The 14,479-nt window shown below is 48.1% G+C and overlaps 2 protein-coding genes across 2 annotated transcripts; both read left to right on the top strand.

Moving 5' to 3' along the window:
• Positions 1–1,968: 1,968 nt before the first annotated feature.
• N7446_012433 (uncharacterized protein) lies at positions 1,969–6,831 on the top strand (the record flags this gene model as incomplete). The annotated part of the gene is made up of 3 exons (XM_058521175.1): positions 1,969–1,999; positions 2,058–6,713; positions 6,818–6,831. The coding sequence occupies 3 exons, from the start codon at positions 1,969–1,971 to the stop codon at positions 6,829–6,831; spliced, it is 4,701 nt and encodes a 1,566-aa protein (XP_058366541.1).
• A 1,451-nt stretch (positions 6,832–8,282) lies between these two features.
• On the top strand, positions 8,283–9,414 carry N7446_012432 (ankyrin repeat domain-containing protein; the record flags this gene model as incomplete). Its single annotated transcript, XM_058521174.1, has 2 exons — positions 8,283–9,084; positions 9,242–9,414. The coding sequence occupies 2 exons, from the start codon at positions 8,283–8,285 to the stop codon at positions 9,412–9,414; spliced, it is 975 nt and encodes a 324-aa protein (XP_058366540.1).
• Positions 9,415–14,479: the final 5,065 nt, after the last annotated feature.

Below are 14,479 nucleotides of genomic sequence, written 5' to 3'. Positions count from 1 at the left end.
ATATTCGCATTCATTTATTCCTTTCGGAGCCCTACAAAAACCTGGTCTGAGATGTTGAGGCACCCACATCGTGATGGATTTATACACGCTGCCTCAGTGGAAGTCAAAGGCCTTGAATCGAAATCGACCTTTAGAGAAGTGCAGAAACCGAATGACAAGGGACTTCAAATCCTTCCGTTGACGTGGGTCTTTACCTACAAATTTGACAGTGACGGATACTTGGTCAAGTATAAGGCCAGAATCTGTGTCCGCGGAGATCTCCAGAAGTTGTCGACCGAGGAAAAGTATTCTGCTACACTAGCAGTGCGAACCGCGCGGGCTATCTTTGCCTTTGCCGCGAATTTTGACCTAGATATTCGTCAGTATGATGCTGTTAATGCATTTCTCAACGGCAAGCTTGAGGATGACGAGGAGGTCTATGTTGAGCTCCCACCTGGTATGTTTCCTAAAGGAAGAAGGTGTTGGAAGCTTCAGAGGGCCCTGTATGGCCTTCGCAAATCGCCAAGGATGTGGCAGAGAGAAGCATCAAGGGTTTTGACTGCACTCGGATTCAAGGTAGTGCAGGAAGATCTCTGCATGTTCGTCCGGAATAGCATTATTGTCGTATTTTATGTTGATGACATTCTTATTGTGAGCCCACGAGATGCACGAGAGGAGGCAGATGATGTTGCCAAAGGCCTCAGCGATGCCTGGGAGCTGCGTTCTATGGGTGAAGCACAGTGGTTTTTAGGCATTCGTATCCTTCGGGACCGCCAAAAGGCATACTCTGGCTATGCCAGGATGCTTATATCTCAGCAATGGCGCACCGATATCATTTGACCCAGGAACGGCGCATTGATACTCCTCCAGTCTCCATTGCCACATTGAAACCGTATAACGGCACTGCCTCGGATGCGCAAAAACACGAATACATGAGCAAGGTTGGATCTGCCCAATTCCCGGCAATTGTCACTCGCCCAGATGCGGCCAAGGCCACTGCCCATCTTGCTCAATTCCTTGCAAATCCTTCGCCAGAGCATATTCATGCTATCAATTCTGTCATCGTCTTTCTCTATCATACGAGGATGAGGGCCATTTGCTTCAAGAAGCAGTCAATCCCTCCTGAACCATCCGTTCAATTCTTCAGTGATGCATCATTCGGTGATAATCCAGATCGCAAATCATCTGCTGGATATATCTGTATGATATTTGGAGGACCTGTCGATTGGAAGGCCTCGAAACAGAAGACTGTTACCACAAGCACTACTGAAGCAGAATTATTGGCTTTGTCAGAAGCAGGCAAATCTCTTTTCACGTGGAAGCGCCTTTTCGACGCTATTAAGTTCAATCCTGGTCACCCTGTCGCTTTGCAATGTGATAATCAGCAAACTATAGGGCTTTTGACGAAGGAATTGCCTCAATTGCACACCGAGCTGCGACACATTGACATTCACCAGCATTGGCTACGTCAAGAGGTACAAGCTGGACGAATCCCTATCGAATGGGTAAAGACTTCTGAGATGGTCGCAGATGGTCTTACGAAGCTCCTTCCTCGCCAGAAGCACGTTGAATTTGTGAAGTTGCTTGGTATGGAAGAGATTGGTCATCTTGTTGAAGAGTTCAATTGAGCTCGTCCATTCATTTGTACAGCAAAATCCCCATACAGTAGGATCTTGCTGAGGGGGTGTGTCAGGAAAATGGTGATCAGCATCGTATTGACCCAAACGGTACCTCTGGGATTCTAGAGGATTCGATACCAGGTATTCTCGAGGCTATTTTAACCCCCTCGATCCCAGTAGATAGGAGACAGGAATCAACACTCTTTTGATCTCATCATTTTTGGGTAGTTCCCCTTTTTGATTCCGTTGCGCCAATCGCCTAGTACATCCATTGTATTTCCCTAGCTATACAGGATATTCCTGTTATTATCTCTACCGCTCTCACTCCGACGCCAACACATAGTCAAAATATACGTGTCACGCAGGGACAATGGACGAGCGAGGGACAAGTGCAGAGTACGGTGGGTACTCCTAGTAGGACCGGCGATGTGGTTGATTCTACTGAACGTTCTGTCGAAGAAACTGGAGATCAATTTCGAAATCAAGGAGAGACTGAGATTCCTATAAGACAACAGGAGCCGGAATCACCGTCGGGCTCCGGAGTCACTGATACGCATAAGGCAAAAGTACCAAAGTTGTTAGAATTTCTGACGAGTCCTACCGCGTCCTCCCATAATAGTGTCGCTTTAATGGAGAGGGGAGAGGTACCACCGAGCGCTGGTGATGGAGATCATCCGAGAGAGGAGGCAGTATGGAATACCCTCAATGCTAACGGTACCATGACAAGGAGTGGCACACAGGCCATTCTACCAGGTACGCAAGATAACGTGGAGCGAATGCCATCGACAATCAATTCAAGAGCAGTGTCAAGCACCACGCCGGGTGTTCTAGAGTATCTATCGAATGAGGAAAGGGTGAGATTCCAAGAGAGCGTAAATCAAATATGTCAGATCTTGAGTCGATCCACAGCCGTTCCTGCAGTTCAAGGGTTAGATTTCAACTCCCTTGGAGGTCTCTGTCAAGTCCTAGGGCCAGACAGGCCTAACATAGGGGACGATGAAAGCCCAAATATCCCAAGTGCGCCCAATGCGGCAGAAAAGCCTCTTCCCTTGTCCCACTCGAATGAGTCACGGTCCCATTTACCTAGGTTGAGTGACGGACAGGAGCTATCCCCAGACCCAGCGAGCACTACAGAACTTCCATCCCACTTCCAACCAGAGCCGGAGTCTTCGCCGGATGTCCCGATGCCAGATGCGCATCATACGAACGCACCACCGCGTTTGGAATATCCGATGAGCCTTCTCGCATCATCCCATCATAGCGACGCTAGCATGGTGGTAATACCCAGCGTTGGCACCGGGTATCATCCTCCAGAAGACGCAGCCGCCGTCGACTCTGACGGAAACGTGACAATGGGTGGCACAGAGGCCCTTTCAACGGGTCCGCAAGGTGATGACGAGCGATATTCACAGGCCCACGGTGAAGTCAGTCTAACGAGCAAGATGACCAGTGTATCTGGACAAGAGCCTGCTCTATTGGCGCAATCAGACAATTCACAGTTGAAAGGCAATAACGAATCACAATCCACTTTATCAAGGCCGAGCGAAGGACAGGCGCTTCCACAAGGGTCAGAACGCACTACAGACATTGCATCTTATGTACAGCAGGAGCCTAGCACCCCAGAGTCCTATCATACACCAGTTACACCAGTTACGTGGAGGCAGATAGATTATCCCATGACCTCTTCTCCGCCTTCGGGAAATGAAGTTGCCATCAGAGGGCAAGGAGATTTAGCACTGAGCCCAAGCGCGGAGACTGGTGCCATGGAAGACGCAGCAGGAATGATGGATCCCAGTGGTAACCAAATAGTAGGTGGTGAACTGGTTCCGTGGGTAGGTCAAGATCACAACGCGGAAGGATCTTCTCGACGACGGCTCCCGATCAAATTCGGCAGGTATGGAAGAAACGGTTCGAAATGGAGAAGATTCCATTTAGCCCAGAACACACGCAACTTAAAAGTGAAATCGTTTTCTAAAAAACTGAGCACTACACAAGAAGACAAGAAGTTGGTATCACGAAACGATAAGTCCGTTGAACAGCAGGGGATAAAGCTTGCCCTTGCTAATAGCCGTCCACGTTTGATACACGGTAAAATGGGTAGAACGGTTGTAAGAAAAATGAGCACAGTTTCGAAATCACAGGCCGTACAGCGTAACAACAGAAGATCCGGGCGGATTGCTGGTCGCGATAGTCAGTGGTCTACTTCGAGGGCTCTCACCCTCAGAAACAGAGCCAGCAATGATCCGCACTCCTTCACAGTGACAGTGGTTCCCAGTTCCACGAGGGATTTCACGTCAATTCTCCCTTTCCCATTCGGAGAGGAACCCCCTTCTCTCCCCATTTCCTTGTCCACCTTGGCATGGCCCGCTCACTCGGTCGATGAGGTCACAAGCCTAAGCGATAGCGGAGATCGCAATTGCGACAACCAATCAACGGACGGAACGAACATTCATTCACCTAGACCTTTAGTCCCGGATACCGAAAGTCTCAGCACCATAGAAGGCAAACGACATCATCCAATCTGGGAAGATGATGGGAAAGAAGGTGAATCGCGGAAGCAATGGCTAAGCTCCCGGGAACTGGAGTATACAGGTGATATGGAAACAGATGATGTTGACCCAGGAATCGCTATACGCACGGAAGGGTTTGTTCCTGGTTCCAGGGCTACCTATTCCAATGGATCGAATGATTCACTGCCTATGCAGGCAGGCGCCCTGTCGCAAACCCCCAATAATACCCCCAAGCAGCCAGATTCCAACCAAGCCAGGCCAACTAGGCCTCACTCCGTTCAGCGCAGTGATGCCTCACCACTGAGTGCTACAAAAAGCGATAGAGGGGTGACTGCCCCATATGAATCAACTTCCCAGACCTCAGCCCTGGCCGACGTCCAAGGAAATTCCTCTACCCACCTGGAAGCCGCCCAGGAAGCAACCCCTACCAAGCAGTCTCCATGCCAAACCAGTATTGTGAGCCCACCAACCGCCTCTGAAGTAATCGAGGAGAACCTTTCACCGCCACGTCCCATTACCGACCCTCCAACAAATGATAAGGGAAAGGCCGCAGTCCGCAACTTGAGTCCTCCACCGCTTGCCATGGAAGAAGCGGCAGCCCATCATCTCTATCCGTTCAACGATGTGGTGCTAGTTAATACACATCCTCAAGGCGATCCCGGAACGCAAGACTACCCGCTTGACGGCTCGAGCTTGGCCTTGAGGGAGAAGCGCTCCCTGCCTTGCGCAGCGGGTGATACGTTCGTGGACCCCCTTAATGAGTCACATAACCATAACCCTGGCAATGGGTCCCTCCGTATGATCGAAGAAGGTGAAAACACGCAGGATTATTTAGTGCAACGGGAGCAAAGTCGTTCTGGGGCTCACGAGCCTTGGCAAAGTCGTCTCTCGGCGATGACGAAGCCCACATTGCCACGACTGGATATTAGCCATAGCTCGGGTAACGATACGCCCCGCTCAGTATCACATTATTCCCACACTCGGAAATCCGGGGGACAGACTCCTGATTTCGAAGGGTGCACCCATAGCCCTGCGCCCACTTTAACACGTGATCAACCATACCCTCATGTCGTAGAGGACCAAGCCCTTCCAAATCAGATGACCATGGAGAACAACGAACCAACGACACCTCATAGTATTCGATGGAAGAGCCAATTAGGACTGTTCGAAGACAAAGAACCGCCTGGAATTGAAGGACCAAACCATGCCAACATCCCTGAACGCCCCAGAGAGGGCACCGTCGATGGTCTATCAGTGGCGGGAACCCTCGAGACACTGAATGAGGAGAATGACGTACTGAATAGGACTTTGAAGCCCATCTCCCAGCCTTCTGCTGCGACAGAGGCCATGAATACTTCGCTCGATAACCGGAACGTGGATTCTCACTGTCCCATTCCTAAGAGCCCAAGCCCACCCCGGGAGCTCGGCAGAAGCAATCCGTATACACATCAAGCTAGTGCTGAGAGCGAAGGTGCTTTACTAGTCACTAGCTTGTCGCCTATTGCTCAGGACCAAGAACACAACCCAGAGCAGGAGACGAACGATACGGGGCCACCGGGAACGCCTTCGGTAGAGCACGTAGTAGGAAGTCTTGCTAGCGGCTTGAACCAAGGTAATACCGTTCTTCACAAACGGGTGGATAGTAGCCAGGAGCTTTGTACGCCTATTTCAACGCAGCAAACGACAGTGTATTCTCAGGTGGAAGGTACTAAACCTCTCGGAACTAGCGGTCCCGTTGAATCCATCGACACAGAGACTGAACATGGGGCTACGGGGGCTACGGCATCTCATACTTCCTCTAGAAACCAAGAAGGACAGCAAGCCAACGACGGGACCCTCGATGCACACCCACCAGTTACCACGCCGCAGTCTGCGCACACATTTGATCCGCGCTATCCAATTATGTCCGTAAATGAGACACCAATCCACCACACGGCGATGAATGCATCCAACGGGATAGTACGAGATAATGACACCATTGGCGTCGCGCAGGTCAATGAACAGCCTGAGCCCATGGAAGGCTTAGTCGGTGCCCTGGCCGAGCCGTATAGTACAGGAAATCTGCGAACAGATTCTGACGACTCGTTCAATCAGCAAATGCCGCAAATGCTGCAAAACCCCGAGGCCACTATACATATGCCTCGCGCGGGTCCTGGGCCCATTCCGAGGTCGTACTCGAGTCTAAGATCGAAGGTTAGCCCCCAAAGTCTAAACCAAGACCGCAATCCAGGCCCAAGAGACCAGAGCCTCGCGACAGGGACGGGGCATAAGCGCCGTCCCGATAGCGACGAACAAGAACGCAATGAACAAGAACGCGACGAACAAGAACGGGACGAACAAGAGCAAGAGTTTATTACATCGGAGGAAAATGTGCCTAACAAAAAACGAAGAATAGAGCACGAATGCGACATCTTGAGAATAGAGCACGAATGCGACATCTTGAAGGTAGAGGTTCAAGGCGGGGTCATCACCCGTACTGGCCGAGTGACAACTCGACGTCTGAAGGACGACGCTGAAATACAGCAGCTTATTAAATCGCTTGAGGAGGACCATTATAAATACATCTACTCTCACAGCCAAAGGCCGAAATTTATACCGGAGTGGGGTAATAAGGGAACTAAGTTGGCATTGTTCCGTAACAATGGGCTATTACTCCTTTCGAGAAACCCCATCACAAGAAAGACAGAGGCGAGCTTTAACCTTGTAAAGCAAGCGATAGATGATCAACGTGAACGTGAAGAGCGCGATCAACGCCGAAAAAGAAGAAGTCTCGAGAAAAAAAAACTAAGTCATGAGCGAAAGGTGGCACACGCATCGGAAGCCGGCGTGACCCCGAGACAATAGCAGTGAGCGCGTTTGGCGCGTCAGAAAGCTGTGGGAAAGTTCCGGATATCCTGCCCAGGGAGATCGGACGTCTCCCTATCTCGATTCTGCGGCTCTTGTCCTAATACCTGCTATACCGTTGTGCTACGTGATCATCATACGGCCCGTAAGGACCAAGCCGCATTAGCTCCGGGGCTCGTTTGGTGGACCTCGCGACGTTGTCCCGCGTCTACCGTTGGAGCTATTCTTTCAAGTAACGCAAAGGGACGTTGCCATGAGGCGGGGAAGGCTACGTAAGAACGATGTATCAGAGACTTATGAACGAAGCTGCAAAACCTAGTAATATTACCATAGTAAGATGACTGCAGTAATATGACTAGAGTAATATGACTAGAGTAATATGACCACAGTAATATCGCTAGACAGGTTATATAACTACAGTGATATTACTAGAGTAATATGACTAAATGGTTAGATAACTACAGTGATATGACTAGGGTCGCATAACCAGACAAGTAATATTACCATAGTCATATGACTACGCCCGTCAAATGACTAACATGGTAATATGACTATAGTGAAATACCCAACCTGGTTATACAACGATGGTCATAATACTAGGTCCGTAATATGACTATAGTCATATCACTAGATCCGTCATATGACTATGGTTTTATAACCAGGGTAATATTACTAAGGTAGTCATATAACTGCCCTAGTCATTCGGCTGTAGTCGTTTAACCATAGTCATATTACCGTATGCCAACTCAGAATTACGGCTAGGGAGTTCAAGGTTAGTGTGTCTTTATTCTATTTCTTCTATTTATTCTGGAAGATGAAACCATCAGAAAGCTCTCGCAACGATGCCGAATATCGAGCTCGGTAGCAAGATGTGTAAGTAAACCCTAGGTTCTAAGGGACGGAAAACTTCAGAAAACGATCGGGGCTCATAGCCGCAAACACCGCTGCTCGTAAACAACCGTCTCCAGGAACTTCTCAAGTTCAGTAGAGTTTATTTTTTAATGTCGCCATCGATGATCATGTGTGCTTCGGGAATACGCTGTGCGAAAGAATCTACGAGAAAATTATTGCTAGAACGATATGATCCATAATTAGCACGTACAACTAGGGTCTGTTTTATTTTTAATTTTCTTTGTTTTCCGTTTTGTTTCCTTTCGGGCATCTGACTACAGCTACACCCTATTTTTAACCCAATTAATTTTATGCGAAAAACCTGTGCTTATTACAGCGCGGCTCAGAATTACCGCTGTATGCATATGGTACATTAGCTTCGCGCGTAAACATCTGACCGTAAGCCGAGACGTATTTATCAAAGCACCCTTCATCGATAATGAGGCGTACCTCGAGACACACCAAGGTCCCAAAACGTCTCGACGTTGAGTTACTAAACGCTAAGTTGCTAGATGCGATTCGGAGCGAAGATCACCATACAGCACACGCACTACTCGATGAAGGAGCTGATGTCGACACGTGCAACGAGGAAATTGGCTGGTATCTTCACCACAAAGCTTTCCAAACCGATTCTTCGTCACCCAACGACTGCACTTATCCGGGGCCAAATAGTAAAGACGATTTGGGTGACGACCCATTCTGTCCTCAGTTTGGGATTGGTATTACACCGCTGCAGATTGCGATACTGTTAGGCAATCAGACCTTGGTAAACCTACTGCTAGAGAACAAGGCCAACGTACATCCAGCCCATGAGTATAGCCCTCTGGTAACAGCTTCATGGCTTGGGTTTGGAGGTATAGTTACTCTTCTCCTCCGTAAAGGAGCCGATATCAACGTCGGTGATGATAACGTTGGAATGCCACTTCAAGCCGCGGCAGCAAAGGGCCACATCGAAATCGTCAATCTTCTATTGGAAAACGGGGCAGATATTGATGAAACAAGTGACCCCTACGGAACCGCCCTCACTGCGGCCTCCTGGCACAACCATATCGACATTGTGAAATTGCTTCTAGCCAACTTGGCCAGCGTGAACTCCCTATACGGCGTAAGCGACGACTTCAGGAGTCCGCTCGCTGCCGCCGCAGAAAGAGGAAACCTACAAGTTGTCGAGTTGTTATTGGCAAAGGATGCGAGTGATTACGTGGAAGAAAATACTCATGACAGCGCGATATGGCTTGCATGTATGAGTAGGACGAATCTTAGGGAGCCTATCCTCCACTTGCTTTTTGAAAGAGTCATCAATACTAATGTTGACTGGAGCGAGTTGTATGAAGCAATCACTGTGGCTGCAAAGTTAGGTAAAGGCTATAGATCATATTTGGAGAGGCTTCTGGACAGCCAACCCCTCCTTGACGCTATTTTTGCGGACGAGGGACCTGAATGGGCTACAGAAGCTATATTTCGAGAGGTTAAGCGAGGGTATCGTCGTGGTCGTCTCTGTGTGTCCTTATCATGTCGCTCGTGTGATAGAGGTAATCGATCATCGAGACTTCGATGCAAGTGTCAACTGAGTTAGTCTCGCTGAATGGCGAAGCTATAGGACAAAGATGTGTCACACATAGCCAATGGTCCTCTAAATTCGAACATGGTAAGAGCCTGGTCACAAAGTTAAGTCACCGTAGGTGGCTCAAATGATAAACTAAAGAGTAATGGGAAAGTTGCGATCACTTTATTGTCAGTGATTTGGCCGAAACTTTAACCTTGGGATACGGGCCCAGCTTGGGCTATCTCCTGCTTCTCACGTTCGACAACATCTAATTTAGGTTAATAATACAGTGTGACTTTGTAGAGCGAGAAGTAAAATCCTATTGGTGCACGTCCCACTTCCTTCTATTCGTAGTCCAAAAATAAGTTCCCCTTAGGCGCTAGCCCCACCCCTTTATCCGCAAGGCACATTTAGACATTCCACTGTGCTCATTCTTATCTATGAGAATCATTTATGGGGAGTGAGAGGTATTTCTTTGTGCAGTATCCCATATATTGCATGATTCTCTTTATCTTTTTAGGCATGGTCAGATGAATCCTAAGCCTTATCCCACGAGGGTGCCTGCAGTATCATACGCACGACGGTCGTTGTTCTCATCTCGTAAGTGTCAATATAAGCCGAGAAGCAACGCTTACTCACAATCAGCGCGTCGCGAGCAGCTCTAGCCATTTTGCTAAAGTTCTTGGTGCTCCAAAGATTGTACTTTGACTCTCCAGTTCTACCAGTCCACGTGATCAGGCATTAGCCTAAGAGATAACACGGGCGCGCGGTCAGACCTGAAATGCAACCAGCATTGAATTCTATATGAGAGGATATGCTGCAGTCTATATATAGTAATAACCATCGTTTACGTCGTCGTGTTACAGCTTCACCTTTATTACAATACATATGTCATGAAGAATAATACCTCAGCCAGTATTTCTATCTTAAGTCAATCCTTAAAGCCATTCCTTGCGACAAAGTGGACATGCGTTCCGGCACATCAGCCATTCGCTTATGCATGTTTCGTGAAATTGATGTCCACATGGACCGACCGCCTCAATTGCACCCAGAGTCATTGTGTCGAGACATAACGTATTCGGCATGCGAGCTGGCCAGGTAAGCGAGCTGGCCACCCACCAATTATTACTAGCATTAAATTGTACATTTCAGCACCACAACATCTTATAATTGAAACTGAAGCTATTCAGACCTCTCTGGGCACCTATTTCTCTTATGTCCTACATTTTTACAAAGGCTACACCGCTGCCTTGCTCTCTGAGGAGGCTGAGTAGGTGTTGGCGAAGACCCTCCTTCTCTAGCTGATCCTGCTTCATCAGCTATTTCTTGTCCTGAAACCATCGATAAAGCCTCCAAAACAGTCATGCCACCTTCGTGAGCTATTCGCTTCCTTGTACGCTGCTTCTTTCGGGTAGTCTTCGCATTGGCAGCCCGTAATTCGCTATTTTCCTGACGCATAATAGTAGCGCCATGGATAGCTAAATGGCAGCCTTTTACGATCTGCTCAAAGGCTGCCTCTACCCGCGATGGGTTGTCTTGTAGCATTTTCTTAATAGATGATGCTTGTCGCCGTACATCCTTCGCTGTATACGGAGTTTTCGGGGTAAAATTGAGGCTCGAATCGCTTCCACGGCTCGGAGGAGGTGGGGTATGTAGGCGTATAGAAAGCTTCGAAACCACGCGATCCGGGTTAAAAGGGGCGATACCAGCAGCTGCGAAGCTATTCAGAATAGTGTCTTGCTTAAATGCTTCATTTCGAGCAGCAGGATAAGCCGTAAGAAAGTCGTTTTTATCGATTCGACAGACACCAAGCTTTACCTGCGACTCAACTAGCTTCCCGTATGCCCGCTTTAACACCCCAAAACAGCCGATATCGAGAGGCTGTAAGATATGAGATGAATGCGCCGGCATACAGATCGGTATAATCCTATTTTTTGAGCAGATATCGTCGAACTTAGGCGTAAGATGGCTGCCGTGGCCGTCGAGGACTAGGAGACGATACCTTCCCTTCGTCCGGCTAGTAGTCAATGGAATAAAGTGCTTTTGAAGCCATGCGAGGCCTATTTCATCGGTTGTCCATCCATTCTTGCTGACTTCGAAGCGCCAATCCCACGGCAAGTTGGTATCCTTAAACCAGGCCTCCATAAAGACCTTGCCCTTAAAGATAACGCATGGCGGTAGCGCCCACCCTGCCGCGCTTATAGCTTCAATTGCAGTCACCCATTCGCGGTTTCCAGGTTGTAAAACAGCTCTCCGACCGTAGGTTCTTCTCGTCACAACCTTTGCGGTAGCTGTAAGACCGAGGGCGAAGCCGGTTTCATCGAAATTGTAGATATCATCGTCTAGAATACCGTACTTCTCGATCGTAGACCTCACGAAGTTAAACCACGTTGAAATCGCCTTTTCGTCTTCGCATTGAGCTCGCCGGTAGTCGTAAGCCCTAGAGAATCGAGTAGAGAGCTCAGGATATCGATTGACGAAGTTTTTGACCCGTTTTTCGCCGACCGTAATGGGTGGAGTAGATCCACGCGCTTCCAGTAGTAAATTCGCTACCTCTCGTACAGTACTCGGCCGAGGAGCAGCTCCACGATCATCTAGTGAGATGATCCAATTATATAGCGATTCCTCCTCGAAAACAGTCAATTTATGGCTGTTAGCGCGTGTTTCGGCGCGGTAGGTGATACCACTAAGACGCGCCGAGAGCGTAGAGCGGGGGACATCAAAAAGCTCTGCAGCCTTGCGTAAAGAGCTAATTTCTTGTTTCTGAATGGCTTCAATAGCTAACAAGTTCCTACCCTCTTGCTCAGTACGTTTTTGAGAGCTTTGAGAGCGAATTGGTGGCATGGTGGGTGGTTGAATAAAGACGGTCTAATTACATGAGGTGTTTTTGGGTGGGTGGCCAGCTCGCTTACCCGGCCAGCTCGCATGCCGAATACGTTATACAATTATCTTCAACAACCACCGCCCGCTTAGCTAAGCGGCCAACAACATCTGTCGGAACGTGGTCGTTACAGTACGGACTAGTACGGGCATAGCCAATTGAGTACTTGAGAGTGTGTTTTTTATATACTATAGAAAGTGCAGAATAAATAGGGGATGAGCTTAGTAAGGTCGTTGAGAGCCTTAACGATCATCAGGCAGAGGGGGTGCTGAATATTCCTCGGGCGCACTAGTAACATTTCGACCCTCTTTTGTTGACAACATCCTCTCGGGAAAGTCCGCCCTCGAAAGGTGTCCTCTGAATTTGGGCTTGTTCTTCCGCGGAGAACGCGGGCATAGCGATTCCGAGCTCTGATCTCCAGTACGATTGAGCTTGTGTCATAACGCGGCCAGCAAGAACGAAGGATCCGTCCCGGAAGAGGAACCTGGCTTGTTCCGTCAATACCTGCACTTTCCAAGTTTCCGAGACCTCAGGAAGGGTCCGTCGCGCGAGCTGCTGGGCCTTTGCCACAGCGTCGCGAGCAGCTCTGGCGTTTCCTAAGGCGGCTTGACTGCTCGCCTCGCTGTACAGTGCTCGCAGTTGATCCGTGTTGTTTTGCAAATGATCCATGTTGTGTCTATGAGACAGCTAATTAGGGTTCAAACGGTTTTAAATGTTTCTCAAAGATAAGAATGAGCACAGTGGAATGTCTAAATGTGTCTTAGGGATAAAGGGGCGGGGCTAGTCCTAAGGGAAATGCCCTTAGGCACCAAAACGGAAAACAAAGAAAACTAAAAATAAAACGGACCCTAGTTCTACGTACTAATTATAGATCCTATCGTTCTACTTGCAAAGTGGGGGCGGAAAGAAGGCTATTTTTAGGCGCGCCATCTTGTTTGGATCCCCGAAAAGAGCGCATTCAAGCAGTGGTGACTATACAGTACGTCGGGGCCAACGTAGAATCCTTGTTTTGATATCCGCTCATTGATAGGCATCTTCGTCAGTGCTAGAAGGTCGGAGTCTTGGTTGAGCAGTGATACTTCAGAGTCTTCTAAGCGAAAATATCGACCTATAGAAACAAACAGGAGGTGTACTTTGATCGGCGATATATTGAGTACCTGTCTGCAATGAGCTCATTCCAGTTCTCATCAATCTTGGGGTTAGGAAGCTCGGCATACTGTAGTATACCATTGATCTCTGAACAAGGCAGCGCAGCCTGTCCGGGGGTTATAGTTCCGTCATAGGTACACAGCAGCTCCGAGATCCTCAAGATGAGAAAGTGTCTATTTGATTTCAAACGTCGAAAAAGCTATTGAAACAGCGTAAAATACTCTGGTATAAGGATCCGACCCACCGGGCTCTGTAAGCTTGACGTTCCACCAAAGTACTTATGTACTCCGTGATAACTTCGTAGTGTGTCAAAGCATACACTGTGTGAGGCTTCGGATAGTTTAAGCTTAAGATAGAAATACTGACTGAGGCATTCTTCTTGATGACGTACGTATTGTAATTGATAAAAATGAGGCTGTAGCAGGACGACGTAAACGATGATTATTACACTAGATAGACTGCGGCATATCCTCTCCACTGGATATTAGGCTCAATACCATATCCGCAAATTGGGGATAACATATGAGGATATTTTGCGGATATCCGCACTAGTATAAATCATCTACTTATGAGGTAGTTATGTGCCTCTTATACAGCTTATCAATTTATTTTTCAGAACAAAAGACAGATGTTCGGTCCTGACCATAATATCGATTATTTATCCTATTGCTCAATGAAATATTTATCTCCCTTATCATTGCTTGTAGCATCAATCTTATTTTCAAATCTTATTGGAGGACACAGGTGAGTCTTTTTGTTCCATGGTACTTTACCATAAAAATAATATTGAAATGGGGATGGCTCGATGGCAGTCTGATATAGCAGACGGGTCGATATCAATAGAAAGAAGACAACCAACCACTCCCATGCCCACCGTAGGCATAGGGAGGAGTCTCAGGAAGCGACTAAAGTTCTGATCTTGAAGCTATATCATGAATGAAGAACCTGGTGGAAAAACTGTAGTTATATTGATGATGCTAGGATGCTCTCTCTCGAAGGAGAAGACTGCAAGAAAGCTTCCTGAAGCATTTGTGATACCTCAGGCCACGAATACGCTACT

Source organism: Penicillium canescens (assembly GCF_028828765.1).
Source record: "Penicillium canescens strain IBT 15451 chromosome Unknown utg000010l_segment0_segment0, whole genome shotgun sequence".
Lineage (NCBI taxonomy): Eukaryota > Fungi > Ascomycota > Eurotiomycetes > Eurotiales > Aspergillaceae > Penicillium > Penicillium canescens.
Note: the sequence above shows the minus strand (reverse complement) of the source record. Positions and strands in the feature narration are given on the sequence as shown.